Raw genomic sequence first — 14,712 nt, forward strand, 5'->3', positions numbered from 1 at the left:
ATAAAGTATCTTCATTTTGCAATAGTTCTGTATGCATTCTTATCCTCCAGCATACGAAATCCTCATTCAATCAATAGCCACACTTAAAATCAAGTTTGATATCTTCGGTGTGTTTGAATCTACTGAAAAGTAAAACCACAAAAATATCGAACTCTTGAGAAAAATTCAAAACGGAAAATCCTTTTGCAAATGGCAAAATCAAAAGCTCTAACACTTCAAACTAATGGATAACAACTGTCATATTCCTGACTTGTTACAAACATTTTCTTATTTAGAAAATGGTGGATTAAACCTTGTTTTATAGCTAGCTAAACCACTCACTTGTATGACATTCACATTATAGTTACGTTATAAACCAATCTCAAAACAAGAAACAAGTTTAAGGAATTTCTAATCTAACGTATTTATAGAAGTGAAAAAAACACAAGCTCACAAAAAACACGAAACAAATAGTATACTGTCTGCATATTCAAAAGTTGTCATATCTGAACAGACTTTACAAAGTAAAACCAATTCAGGATAGTAGTCCTTGTTTATAACAAAGATTTTAATGTTTATACACTGGGTCAGATGGTTTATGCACAGATGGAAATGAGCAGACACAGACAGTGAGCTATATATAAGGATCAAACATTTCCCAAAATCAGCCCACAGCTTAGTCAGATTGGAACATACATGTACCTCAGTGCAAACACAATGCACTGATCGTGAAGACATCGTTTTGACCCAGAACAAATACATCACTGGCTTTCACTGCATATAAACTTACCTAACAAATATTTCTCCAAAACAGGTTCAACTAACAGCACACTTTAAGTTACCTGGACATCAAACACATCACAGACAGTGGTGAAAATACATGAAAAAACACATCACAGGACAAGCAGAAGTGAAACTCACTGGGAAAGAGAGCTCAATTCACAAGCAATGCAACAGAGAGCAAAGAAAACTGTTAATTGAAAGACAACCCAATGCAGAGGGAGCCCAAATGTTCAGAGAGCAACATAGAACGGTATACATAAACCAATTTAGACAGCACACTCCACGTGCAGCCGTAAACCTACCTGATAGAATGTATAACTAACAAGCTTACCCTACTCTAATGAAATACAAATATCTGTATAAATAAACTTTATTGTAAAGTAATAATTTCAAAAAAAGAGTTATAAATATTTCCAAGAAAAACAAAAACATAAAAGTTACAGTGACAGCATTCAAAAGTGTATTATTTCAAAACTTAAAATATATCATTGTCATAAGCAATTTATTTGTAATGTGTTTATATATCTTCTCTTTTTTCCCGATCAAATCTATTCTTGATAAATGATGTATTGCATGCTCTTAAAATTTCTACATTATAGTGGATTTATACACTATTTAGGTTTTACTTGTTACATATGTCAACAGTAAGAAAGTTTAATGTACACCACATATATTGACAGGAATATCTTTTTCTGTTAGTTATAATTAAACTCATCATAGATACCAGGACTAAATTTAGTATATACAACAGACGCACATTTCTTCTTTAAATGACTCATCAGTGACGCTCTAATCCAAAAAAGTTAAAAAGGCCAAATAAAGTACGAAGTTGAAGAGCATTGAGGATGAGAATTCCTAAATGTTTTGCCAAATACAGCCAAGGTAATCTATGCCTAAGGTAAAAAAGCCTTAGTATTTCAAAAAATTCAAACTATTCATATAGTGTGTGTGGTTACAATTGAGACATTACAAAACAAACGTAAATCTTCTGCTACAGTTAAATAAATGTTGTTCCTGATGAGGTATCACAATAACAACTAACTTGATAAAAACCTTTTTAAACTACATGTAGTTCTATGACTCCAAAAGGATAATCCCCACCCTGCAAGACAATTACATATAGAAGTAAATTTGATTATCTCCCCTTAAACATGTTGCATCTGAATTATGGTACTGTTCCACAACTGTGTTAAGTTTCATTGATATCAATTCATCCATTTCTGAAGAGTTTCACTTGCAGGATACAGGCACAGACATAAAGTGGCATACATGTTATGTCTAAATACTAAGTTTGTTGGTGGTATAAAAAATATAAAATTTCAAATGGTAGATTTTGTGGAATGAAGCTCTAATTTGCTTCTCCACTTAAGACAAAAGTGTTGTGTCACTTTTTAACAAAGTTTAAGAGAACTAACATTTTTATAAAAAGAGCTTCAGTTACAATATATTTAGTAAACATCTGAATATAAAAAAAATACAATATTGCATATATAGTGACAGTATGTTAGAAAAATGTTTCACAAATATTGAATGGTTTATAATGTTTTAAATAGAGGTACATACATTAATTGAAAATGAACACAAAATAAATAAAACAAATATTCACAAAAACATTATTATTTATATACATACTATAGGTTATTTGAAGGATATGAAATATGGAAGACAACTCATGTCCAATGAAAATCAAATGTTACAGAACTAAACACATTCATACTTCATCATATAAAACTTAACAACAAAGATAAAATGATATGTCCCTTTTAATCTGCATACTGATTTTATCAAACATTTCTTCTATACAACATCAGAATGTTTATAATGATTTAAAATCTGTTATATATTTTAAAATGAAACTATAATAATAATGATATGTTTTTGGAAGGAATACCATATGTGAAAAAAAAATCAAATATTATGAATATGTAAATAAATTTATCCTCATCATGTTCATTTTTTCAATTGATTTTTTCTATGATTCAAAACCTTTAAATTATAACATTCAATGTGCAGAAGAATTCAATTTCCCCCTTTTCTTCTGTATCAAGATTTCATTAAAACCAATTGTTCAACTACTATTAAATCCACTTCTTTATGATTTAAACTTTTTTTCTGGTAATAAATAAAGATATATATACAGCACAAACAACTCATTATTTGTTCTCTTCAATCTCTCAGTACAGAAAGGTCCAGTCGCAGGTTCAATTTATAATCATTTTGGTTATAAATGTACAGAATTGGATTTTGATCACAAGCTTTGAACTCTTGGGTCTTTTGGAAAACTGACTGGTAATACTCCTGCTACTTCTAACAGTTTGTTGATTGGAGTATGACTGGTGGAGTTTTTGTCCACGTGTGAATAAAGCAATTCATTACCTGAAAAAGGAGACATATATTTAATTTAACAAGAGTAAATCATGTTTCAGCATGAATTGCGATATGAATGATATAATGTATAAAAAGATTCTGTGTCCATAAGACACTGCATAGTTCACACTATATTTCCATTTTTTGATAAACTGTAAAATCTGGTTTAAACCCATATGATATATGCTATATAGTTTAAAAAGTTCTCATCATAATGAAAATATGAACCAAATTTCAAGTTGATGTGACAAAAACTTCAGAGAAACCAATGGGACTTAAACAAATTGCCTGATTCAGGATAGATGAAGAATGTTCAAATAGATCAGAAAGCATTATGCCCACTATTATCATTGCAGATTTTACAAAATTTACATTGTTGCTGGATTAAAATCCCTAAGTTTAGGCCAAATAAAAATATATGTGCGGTTCCAGTAACCCTGTCTTCCCTCCTTTTTCGCCTCAAAAATAGCGTACCCTAAAGATTTTATTGTCTTTTCTCATTAAGCCCTGTTAAAGTCAGAATGTTGCTCCCATAGACTCAATGTAAAAAAAAATCATAAAATAAAAAAAAAAACTTTTTTATTTGGCCTTAGCAGTGTTAGAAAAAAAAACCTATAAAAATAAGGAGATGTGATACGATTGGCATGCTCTTCATTTGAAAAAGTGTTCACTGTTGATACAAGGATAAAACTCAAGTGGTTGAATGGTTTTGCAGTTTCCATATATGGCATAAAATAACTACAAATAGAAGTGCTTTAAATGGTAAACATTTTCTATATTGTTTTAATTTGTCAACATATAAAGTATGACCTTGCAACCGAGAAAAGGGCACATTTCAAGTTTTTTATCCCATGGAATAAAGACCTATAACTTTCTAAATTTGAACCCCTACTACATACGAAAGTTATCTTACCTGGTCCAACAACTAAGGCACCCCCTTGCTGCTGAACATTTTCTTGGAATTCTTGATATTTCATTGACCTCCATATACTTCTCATTACACCCATTAACATATTCTGTTTGACATGTGTACTATTTGCATGTTATCTTACCTGGTCCAACAACTAAGGCACCACCCTGCTGCTGAACATTTCCCTGGAATTCTTGATATTTCATTGATCTCCATATACTTCTCATTACACCCATAAACATATTCTGTTTCACATGTCTACTATCTGTAAGTGAAATTAAAAACTTTTAATATGACACATTAACAACAATTTTTTTAATAAAAATAAATGAAATTAGAATGACAAACTACTGGTAAAATAATTAGAGACTGAGAATCTATTTTTTTTTATTCAGCATCAAAATATTGTATTAAAATTAAAAAGGTGGCCTTTGTCTTTTTTAATTTTTCAAATTTAAATTTATTTAGTATGGATAAATGTTGTGAAACATTAGACCACCATTCAAAAATCAGCAATTTTGGCTGACCAATACCATACTTCAGTTAAAAGGTACTGTATTATTCAATGGTACATTGCCATTACCAATATTTGAACTGAATGAGCTGGTTTCACAACTAGTTTTTAAGGAATACCAAGTAGCAGGACTTGTTTTGAAATTTGAAACTATAACCTATAAAAACTGTATTTAAAAATGTACACACCTGAACTTCCATGTTCCAAGTGTTCTTTTAAGCCTAATGCTTTATAAAGCACTCTTTCTGGATCGGTATATAAAGTGGACTGAAATCCAGTCAATTTCTTAAAATCCTGAAATAAACAAAACATTTATTAAAATACGAATAAAAAATAATAAACATGAAATCTGAATGCATGCAAATATTTCTAAGCTTGATCCAATTAGGCTCTACGATATCATCAGCAGTACTATTACATAGATATAGGAAGATATGGTATGAGTTCCAATGAGACAACTCTCCATCCAAGTAACAATTTATAGAAGTAAACCATTATAGGTCAAGGTATGGCCTTCAACACGGAGCAGGAGCTTTGGCTCACACCGAACAGCAAGTTATAAAGGGCCCTTAAAATTACTAGTGTAAATGTTCCGGACCTTATGTGTATTTGGACCGTACGCGTACGGTCTGGACCGTATGCGTACTTTTTCAAAATACTCATACGGTCGGACCGTACGCGTACGGTCTGATTAATGTTGCTTAAGTTTATAAGTTACAAATGCATGTAAAGTTCATGTACAGATCAACATAACTTAACTCTCAAATTAATATGGAAAAGTTCAATTGTAATTGGAATAAAAGCTTTATTTGTTAACTAAAAAAAAATTCACGCTTATTAAATCTATTAATATCTTGTATTTAGTATGTCGATCAGTAATACATTAATTGAATTATAATCATAGAAATTTACGATATCGGAAGTTAACATGATGTGGGACGCCAATTTTAGAATATTAGAAACTTTACAAAAAAAATGCAAATGCAAAGGAACATGAATGAACTGCAAACATGTAAATGTAAAAAATATATCATTAATTGTGGAAGTAAGTGCCACCTTGGGCGAGAGTACCAAAATAGTATTCAGATATACAATTAAACAAATATTTAATGTCAATTGTTCATTTTATCCATCTTAAAGTAATTGTAATGATAACAATTTATAAAACTAAAAATTGTGATAAATGGTTATCTCGTACTGGACCATACGCATATACTCATACGGTCCGACCGGAATATTAATTGTTCCTGTATCAGTGATACTGTAAAATCTATGAAGCTATACACGCCTTGACATTTTTTGTCAGAGTTAATTATATGAAATGCACATTTAGACCCAAAAGTTAAACGTGAAATGTACCTTTGAACTCTAAAAAGAACAAAGTTGTCAATAATCGGGTAATGACATTGTGATGAGGAAGATAATCATTTTCTGTGTAACTGATGCATGTATCTCAAGTTTTATCATCATATCAGTTAAAAAACTAGCAGGAAATTACCTGTTAAAGGCTGTTATAGTCCCTCAAACTAACGGTGATTTTATATAAAAAAAATAACACCTGCATGTATCATAGTTAAGTGCAAGCCTGCCTAAGAATTAGGCAGTGTCGAAAACATGACAAACAAAAACTCACTCAAGTTGACATTAGTTTATGTTCAAAATGTAAAATGATGCAAAAATGTGCCATTCGTTTCCTTGTCCTGTTCTGGTAATTCCAGATATAATTTGGTTACAGTGCTATAATAATTAACAATTAAGGGGAGCTAACTCTGTGATTTGCTATCTTTCTAACCAAAAGTTATCTAGAGTTTTCTCAAGTTACCAGACACGCAGAAAAAATAGACCTACCACTTCTAACTCAGGATGAGGATTACTTCAAAATGGTACTATACAAAGACTGGCACTTAATATGATACAATCTAGAAGTATTAGCTATATAGACTACAACAATACATACCAAAGACCTCATGAATGTAATTATTTACACCAAGCTAACACAGTTTTATAATTTCTTCCATGTAATTTTCACTGTTGTGTAAAGTGCATCAAATAATATAGAAACAGAGGTTTTATATTAAGTAAGAAAAAATAAACAGACTTACTTTTATAAATTTAAAAGGTGCTGGCCCAATTACAACAAGTCGTACATCTGCTTCCTAAAATAGAAAAGTAGTAACATTAATTTTTTTTTAAGAAGTTATATAAAAACAGAATTTTTGAGACAATTTCTGTTATTAAAAAAATATTTTTGCAAAACCCTACCTTACCAATTCTGGTAATTTTTTCGGTCAGACAAATCATTTAGACTTCTGAAAATAACAATTGATTTAGTATGTCACCAGACATTGCATACCACAGGGCTTTTATTATCTTTTATGTTGGCTGGTACATTCTTATTTGTACATGTACAGTAGGTGGTTCTTTTCCATATATTCAATGAACATCTTATAAGAAAATTCCTGAATTCAGGCAGTACTTCTCAATAAGAATAGGAGGGTAAAGTAAAAGTACTGGGTACCACCTCCATTGACCTCCTATAAATGAATGGCCTGGAGGTGACATAAAAAATTGTTTTAAAGCTACCATGTGCATATAATTCAACAAACAGAAAATGTTTATCTCACTTCCCTGCAGACAAAAAAATAATTTCTTTCTGGTCTACTACATGTATTATTCATTTTTTTGTAAAGAACATTGGCTACTTAGCCATGTCAGCAGCAAGTTATTAATATTAATAGCAAGACATACCTGAAGATACTCAAAAGGAACCAATGCCAGATCTGAAAAAGATTATTCATAAAAATTAATACTGTTAGTCAAGATTAAGAAATTTTTTTAATCATTTATTTTGGAAGTAAAGTTTTAATAAACTTGCACATAATGTTGTTACAGTGATCAAGATACGTGTTCTTTTGAGTAATGTTGTGTTGTAAGGTTGATGTCTCAATTGTCATTTATGGATTGCTTCTGATGAGGTTAAACTATTATGAAATACATTTTTATACATTTGTAGCTTGTTGATCATTTAAGAAACCATCAGACAGGGTTCTTGTCTTCCTGGATTCATCATTTTAAAAAGTGGTGAGTCTAAAGATGCATCATTCAAGATTGTTCCATTTTGTATATACTGACCACATACACATGTATCATTGTACAACAAAATCTTAAAAAATAATCTAACTTTGACTTCATTACCGCCTCCTAATTTCAACATGTTTAAAATAGATGTTTATGTATAATAAGTGTTGTACTAAAATAAACTAAAACTACTACTTGCCTTCTACATAATCTTTACACACAAAACACAGAAAATGCTGAAAAGAAAAGAAGTCATATATGATATGTATGTGGAAAAAGCCTGTATCAAGTCTGAAATAAGGCAATTGTTTAACACTGTGACTTAATAGACAACTTTCAAGTTTGATGCATTTCCGTCAAAAACTCTGGTTTTAGTGCATTTAGGTGCATCGTCACTTCCGTTCCAATGTTGAGCGAGTGGTTAGAAAACCATAGATTTATATTGTACGAATTATGCAGCATTGAATTGTCATCATGGTCATATTTGACAATCAGCACAAAACACCTATTATTTATAGTTCATTCTGCACAATGACAATCACTGAGACGCTTGATGAACGTTTTTATTATAGTGCAGGGATACAGGTGATCCCCTCTATCTGGTAAATGATGTCACAAAGGCGCGCATAATTGACGAGTTTTTTTCGGTGACAAATGAACTCGAAAGTGGTCTATTGTTTTTCTGATTGATAGTGTTTGATTTTATTATTTTTATAGACTTTACTTTTTTAATTTGCCTAGTTCAGTATTTTAGGGTTATATTTTTTTTCTCTAGAACATTACAGGAATGAAATGTTAAGTTTGTTTACCATTAAAAGAAAACAGAGTAATAATAATAACTTGGGATTTAGTCTAAGGCGTCAAAGAAAAAAATATAATAAAAGCCTTTCAAGACGGGTTACACTAATGACTGGACCGAATGACAGGACCGAATGACAGGACCAAATGAAAAATGCTAATAACTTTTTCATTTCGCAAAGGATTGATCTCAAATTTGAAATATAATAAGATTTCATCATTTGATAAATAGATTTAAAAAAAAAAATTAAAACATTTTGTAAGAAACTTTAGAAAACGTGACATGACCAACTCTGATAATGACAGGACCAACATCGAGAATGACAGGACCAAATCAAATTGCTAATAACTTTTTTGTTTTTCAAAGGAATTATTTCAGATTTGAAATATAAAATGGTATGTCATATTTTGAAACCAAAATGTTATAAAAATTATAGACTTATTTTCAAAAACTTTCGAAAACGTGACATGACCATCGCTGATTGACAGGACCAACATCGACAATGACCGGACCAGATGAAATTGCTAATTTCTCTTTTATTTCTCAAAATATTTTTCTAAAATTTTAAATTTAATAAGATTTCATCATTTATCAAATAAATTAAAAAAAAATACACAAAAAATATATAAGAAACTTTAGAAAACGTGACATGACCAACTCTGATAATGACAGGACCAACTTCGACAATAACAGGACCAAATAAAAATGCTAATAACTTTTTTATTTTTCAAAAGAATTATCTCAGATTTGAAACATAAAATGATATGTCACATTTTGAAACATTTATGTTATAAAAAATAATAATTTATTTTCAAAAACTTTCAAAATCGTGACATGATCCCATCGCTGACTGACATGACCAACCTCGACAAAGACCTGAACAAATGAAATTGCTAATTATTCTTTTATTTCGCAGAATATTTCTCTGAAAATTAAAATATGTGAAGATTATACCATTTTATACATAAATATAAGAAAAGGTATAAAAAGCTGGCTGAAATGTGACCTGGTTAACGTTGTCAATAACAGGACAATCCTCGACAATTAATGACAGGACCAAATAAAAATGCTAATTATGCATAACATTTGTCAGAATATTCCTCTCAAATTTGAAATAATGACAATTAAGACCATTTTGCACATCATATAAGAAAAATATAGAAAAAAAAACGTATTGAAAGCTTGCGGTTGTGTGACCTGACCAACATCGGCTATGATCTGGCCAATGATTTTACTGAAATTGTTCAATTCTGATCCATAATTAGTAAGATATATCTTATAAATTCAGGAAAATATATTCTATGGTGGTTAAAATTAAAATGTTTGATTCAGTATATTTTATGAAAATATTTGAAACTACCAAGAAATCATGCATGCAAGGGTCGGGCATACTTCAAGAAATGTTTATTAGTTTATTTATTATGAGGGGGGAAACTATCAAGATATACCCTGCATATACTCAAGCATACATGGAAATAATTATTTAATGTTCTGAAAATATTGAACAAAACAACGACTTGAACTATTATGTGATTTTAATTACTGTCATCACAATCTTTATTGGATTTATCAACTTATTTATGGCTTATGTCACACCTTTTGTTTGTTACCTTATAATTGTTTTCAGACGTGTCAGATTATGTCCGGTAATTAATATACAAAATAATCTGAATGAATGAATGAATGAATGATCTTTATTCTCAACCCAAATACATAGTTAAAGAGTTAAGATATAGCATGTGTGAAATATCAATTAATATGATAAATATAAATATTTATCATATTAATAGATATTTCACACATGCTATATCACCAAAGATAAATAAAGTTAGCTTTTTCCCTTATTTTCTAAAAGCTTATAAATCATTCAATCTTAATGTGTGTGTTTTAATTATTATTATTAATTTCAACCAGGATTTGATTATTTTCTATAGTAGGGACTATGGTCATTTCACGTTTTCGCAATAAAAAAAATCTAGATTTTTTTTCTTTAATTGATATTTTAAAAGATGAGATCACATTTTATTTTAAATCTGACATAATTCCTTTTCAAAATTAAAAAGTGAATAGCATTTTTATTTGGTCCTGTCCTTGTCAAGGTTTGTCCTGTCATTGTTAGTGTTGGTCAGGTCACATTACAGCAAGCTTTTAGTATTTTTTTCCTATATCATTCCTATTTTTATGTATAAAATGGTTAAATCTGACTATATCTCAAATTTCAGAAAAATATTTTTTAGAAATAAAAAGTAATTAGCAATTTCATCTGGTCCTGTCATTGTCGAGGTTGGTCCTGTCAGTCAGCGATGGTTATGTCACGTTTAAACTTTCTATATTTTTTATAACATTTATTTTTCAAAATATGACATATTATTTTATATTTCAAATCTGTGAGAATTCCTTTGAAAAATAAAAAAAGTTATTAGCATTTTACTTTGGTCCTGTCATTGTCGATGTTGGTCATGTCATTATCAGAGTTGGTCATGTCACGTTTTCTAAAGTTTCTTACAATTTTTTTAATTTTTTTTTCTTAAATCTATTTATCAAATGATGAAATCTTATTATATATCAAATTTCAGAAAAATATTTTGAGAAATAAAAGAGAAATTAGTAATTTTATCTGGTCCAGTCATTGTCGAGGTTGGTCCTGTCAATCAGCGATGGTCATGTCACGTTTTCGAAAGTTTTTGAAAATAAATCTATATTTTTTACAACATTTTGGTTTCAAAATATGACATACCATTTTATATTTCAAATCTGAAATAATTCCTTTGAAAAACAAAAAAGTTATTAGCATTTTTATTTGGTCCTGTCATTCTCGATGTTGGTCCTGTCATTATCAAAGTTGGTCATGTCACATTTTCTAAAGTTTCTTACAAAACTTTTTAATTTTTTTCTTAAATCTATTTATCAAATGATGAAATCTTATTATATTTCAAATTTGAGATCAATCCTTTGAGAAATGAAAAAGTTATAAGCATTTTTCATTTGGTCCTGTCATTCGGTCCAGTCATTAGTGTAACCCTTTCAAGACGTCAAAATTCTTTGGACTACTTGGGATTCATATTTTCTGTAGTCAATTTTATTCAAGAAAAGAATGCAATTGAATTAATTATTTTCTCATTATCATGTTTATTTGACATACTATCAGTGATCAAGAAATACCCTTCATCTAGAAAAATCACCAAATTAAGGCAAAGAGAAAACTAGTCCAAATAATTATGACGTCTTGAAAGGCTATTATAATTTTTTTCTTTGACGCCTTACATCGACGTCATAGTCGATGTAAGGCGTCAAAGAAAAAAATTATAATAGCCTTTCAAGACGTCATAATTATTTGGACTAAGAGAAAACCTGCACATGTCATCATGGTCATTGGGATAAGATTGGGGATTTGCATTAATAGATGAATACATTAATTTCTGAATTAACAGCATTTATTTCATAATTGTGTCTCGTGTTTCTGCATGCTTTAGTCTATTTCAAGTATTTCTTCTATTTGTTTAAGGGATTATCATTATGGAATTTTCAAAATTTTTCTTGCGCTAACAGTTTGAGAGAGAAAAAAAGTACATGTACACAATGTTACCCTTGTAAAGACAATGATTGTTTTTTGTTTCTTGTAAATATCTCCAAAACGTATTTTGTTGCCCATTTCATCAAATACAATCATATCTTGAATCTTCTCAAAGTCCACTTCCATTGTTGGCTCATCTGGTTTATCTGTTCTAGTTATCTTTAGATCGTCGACTCCTTTGATTTCTTCTGGAGCGTTTAGTTCCTCTTTAGTTGACATTTTGTTGATCACTTTTAAATCAAACTGTTTCTTGCTGCAGGGTTCGTTTGGGCTAGCATGTGCCTGTTTTCTTTTGTCGACGTCATTCAAAAGCAGATAAATTAGTTAAGGACTTCCGTTGTTTTAAGCGCATGGATGACAATGATTGATTTTAACCGGTAAAGGTGAAGGTTGCAATCAATTACCACGGTAACAGGTAAACCTTTCCAAAACATTATTTTTTTGGCGGGGAAATATAAAATTAATAAAAAAAAAAATTATGAATAATTTTCTTGTTGAAAATTTAGATTTTCTATAGGAAATCTAAAAAAGTTTCAAAAAATTTGTAGGGTTAAAAAAAAAATATAAATGCAACTTTGAAAAGGGGGGTCAAATCAAATACCAATCTCCGGCGCAGAGTTCATATCCGTTCCATACATGCTCCGCAATACTGCACTTAATATTGAGTGTAGTGTTACAAAGTATTGAACGGAACGGATATGTGATCTCTGCGCCGGAGATTGATCAAATACAGTAGTTCAGGGAAAGCTTGTTCGCGACCTAGAATTCTGAGTGGGTCAAGCGTTTAATTAAAACTCATGCGAGAATATACGAGATTTGGTTGAACTGGGGGGCAAAGTCATATATGGTACACATCAATATTCGGTGTTTAATAGGCGTTTATTAGGACGCCTGCCGCTTTCCCGTTTACCTGTGAAGTCGTTGAGTGTCATCTGTTTTTTGTTTGTTTATGTTTATGTGTAATAAAGTAAAATAAGTAATATTTTGAAAAATTTCGGGACATAGTGTTTAAAAATTACGGGAGAAAATTGGAAAAGAAAATTGAAATTACTGCTTGCAAAAAGCCAAAACGAAATGTTTGATAAAGAAGGAACGAGGTCCTTCAAGTCCCTGGAAGCTGTTAAGAACTTTGAAGAAGTTTATGTGCAGAAATATAATTTTTTGTTGATTGAGAATAATTTCCAGAAACATGCTGGCGTATTAAATGGCATTTATTGCCAAAACAGTATACAATGGTGACACTACATAATTTACTCTCTTTAGCCTTTTTTCGGGAGAATATAGATAAACAATCTAAACCATATGATTGTCATGTAAGACGGAGCTTTTTGAAAAGTTGTTGCTGGTCATAACACATGCATAGTCGTAATGAATGATATTTTGCGATGCATTCAATAAAAATAAACATCATGGCTTCATAAATGTTATGTTTTCAATATTGTATAAATAATCTGACCGTTAAACCTTGGTACAGGATATACGTTCCTTGTTCAAACCATAATAAAAATATAAAATTCCCATAAAATCAAACAGCTACAGATCGTCATATGGAATTAAAATCTTAGCAAAAAAGCCGCACCCACTTATAAGATATTCTGACTGTTGCATTTTGAACACACGAGTGAAAGTCCAGCGCAATGTAGAACAAAATAGTTTCAACATTCATATATCATTATCATGATCTTGACCTGCATGGATATGCATTTAACTTGCAACTGGACGATTAAACAAAACGGTTATTGACGACTGCACGAAAACCTTTACTTCAAACAAAGCATGAAATTAACTGTTCACTCGGGAAAAACGAAGTCCATCTAGTAAACTACGGGAAAATGAAAATAAATATTTGCAAAATTTTGCCCTGGATACTGAAAGAAACTCCCAATTTCCCGAAATTCCATTATGTTTGACAACGTTTTTGATGTAAAACAAAACTTTAACCACAGACTGAACCTAAATGCTGAATTAGTCGGCGTGAATGCTGACGACGGAACCTAGCATCGCTAAGTATCGCTTTCGCGAAACTTGTCAAAAAGAAGGATGTATGTCAAAAGATCCAAGTAGGCAGCTATTTCACTCATAAATCTTAAAGACCTCCTTGCTTTCGACAAGACGACAATAATTGTTTTCTTTTTGTCTACGGGGGGGGGGGGGTCTTTTTTCTATAGTAATTGTATCGCATTTAAGTATCATTTTTACAGAGGATGACCTTGAGGTCACTCCGATGTATTGTTATCGCTTAAATTTCCGTCATTCATAAATTCTAGTCAAATTAGTGTTGGGTTTTCAACACCAGTGAAAAAAGTGCATTTTCATACCTGCGATTTCTGTTCTCCGGTTGTACGATGTTTCAACAAAATATGGAATCATTTCAGTTGTTGATTTAGTGGTGAAAATTTGACTGAATTATATCTTAATAAATACGATTTTATATGTTTAATTGGTGTTTCAGAAAGAGGTCAGGTGCTCTTGTTCATTCATAAAATTATCGTTCATTCATAAATTTATCGTAAAATAAAAATCACTACACAGGTTATACGTGTAGTGTAAATGACCACCTGTAATCTAAAAATAGCGGTCTCACTAATAACGACAAGAAGAACTTTTAGCGACAAGAAGCGTCAAGAACGGACAAGAAGAATAAATTAAGCGACAAGAAGACTATTTAGAGACATGAAAACTTCTCGTACCGCATGAGGATGACACAT

At 30.6% G+C, this 14,712-nt stretch overlaps 1 protein-coding gene across 2 annotated transcripts; it reads right to left on the reverse strand.

Moving 5' to 3' along the window:
- Positions 1-1,116: 1,116 nt before the first annotated feature.
- Positions 1,117-12,319, reverse strand: LOC143080925 (peroxiredoxin-like 2C). 2 transcript variants are annotated; one of them, XM_076257103.1, is made up of 8 exons: positions 12,017-12,319; positions 7,831-7,867; positions 7,302-7,333; positions 6,656-6,709; positions 4,742-4,847; positions 4,206-4,304; positions 4,043-4,066; positions 1,117-3,138 (listed from the first exon to the last, which is right to left on the reverse strand). In XM_076257103.1, exons 1-8 carry the CDS (start codon positions 12,221-12,223, stop codon positions 3,011-3,013), a joined length of 687 nt encoding a protein of 228 aa, XP_076113218.1. In that variant the 5' UTR covers positions 12,224-12,319; the 3' UTR covers positions 1,117-3,010. The 2 variants fall into 2 exon arrangements, with proteins under 2 accessions (XP_076113218.1, XP_076113208.1); XM_076257093.1 differs by lacking the exon at positions 4,043-4,066 and having other exon boundaries at positions 4,182-4,304.
- Positions 12,320-14,712: the final 2,393 nt, after the last annotated feature.

The sequence above is a fragment of the Mytilus galloprovincialis genome, chromosome 1, assembly GCF_965363235.1.
Source record: "Mytilus galloprovincialis chromosome 1, xbMytGall1.hap1.1, whole genome shotgun sequence".
NCBI lineage: Eukaryota > Metazoa > Mollusca > Bivalvia > Mytilida > Mytilidae > Mytilus > Mytilus galloprovincialis.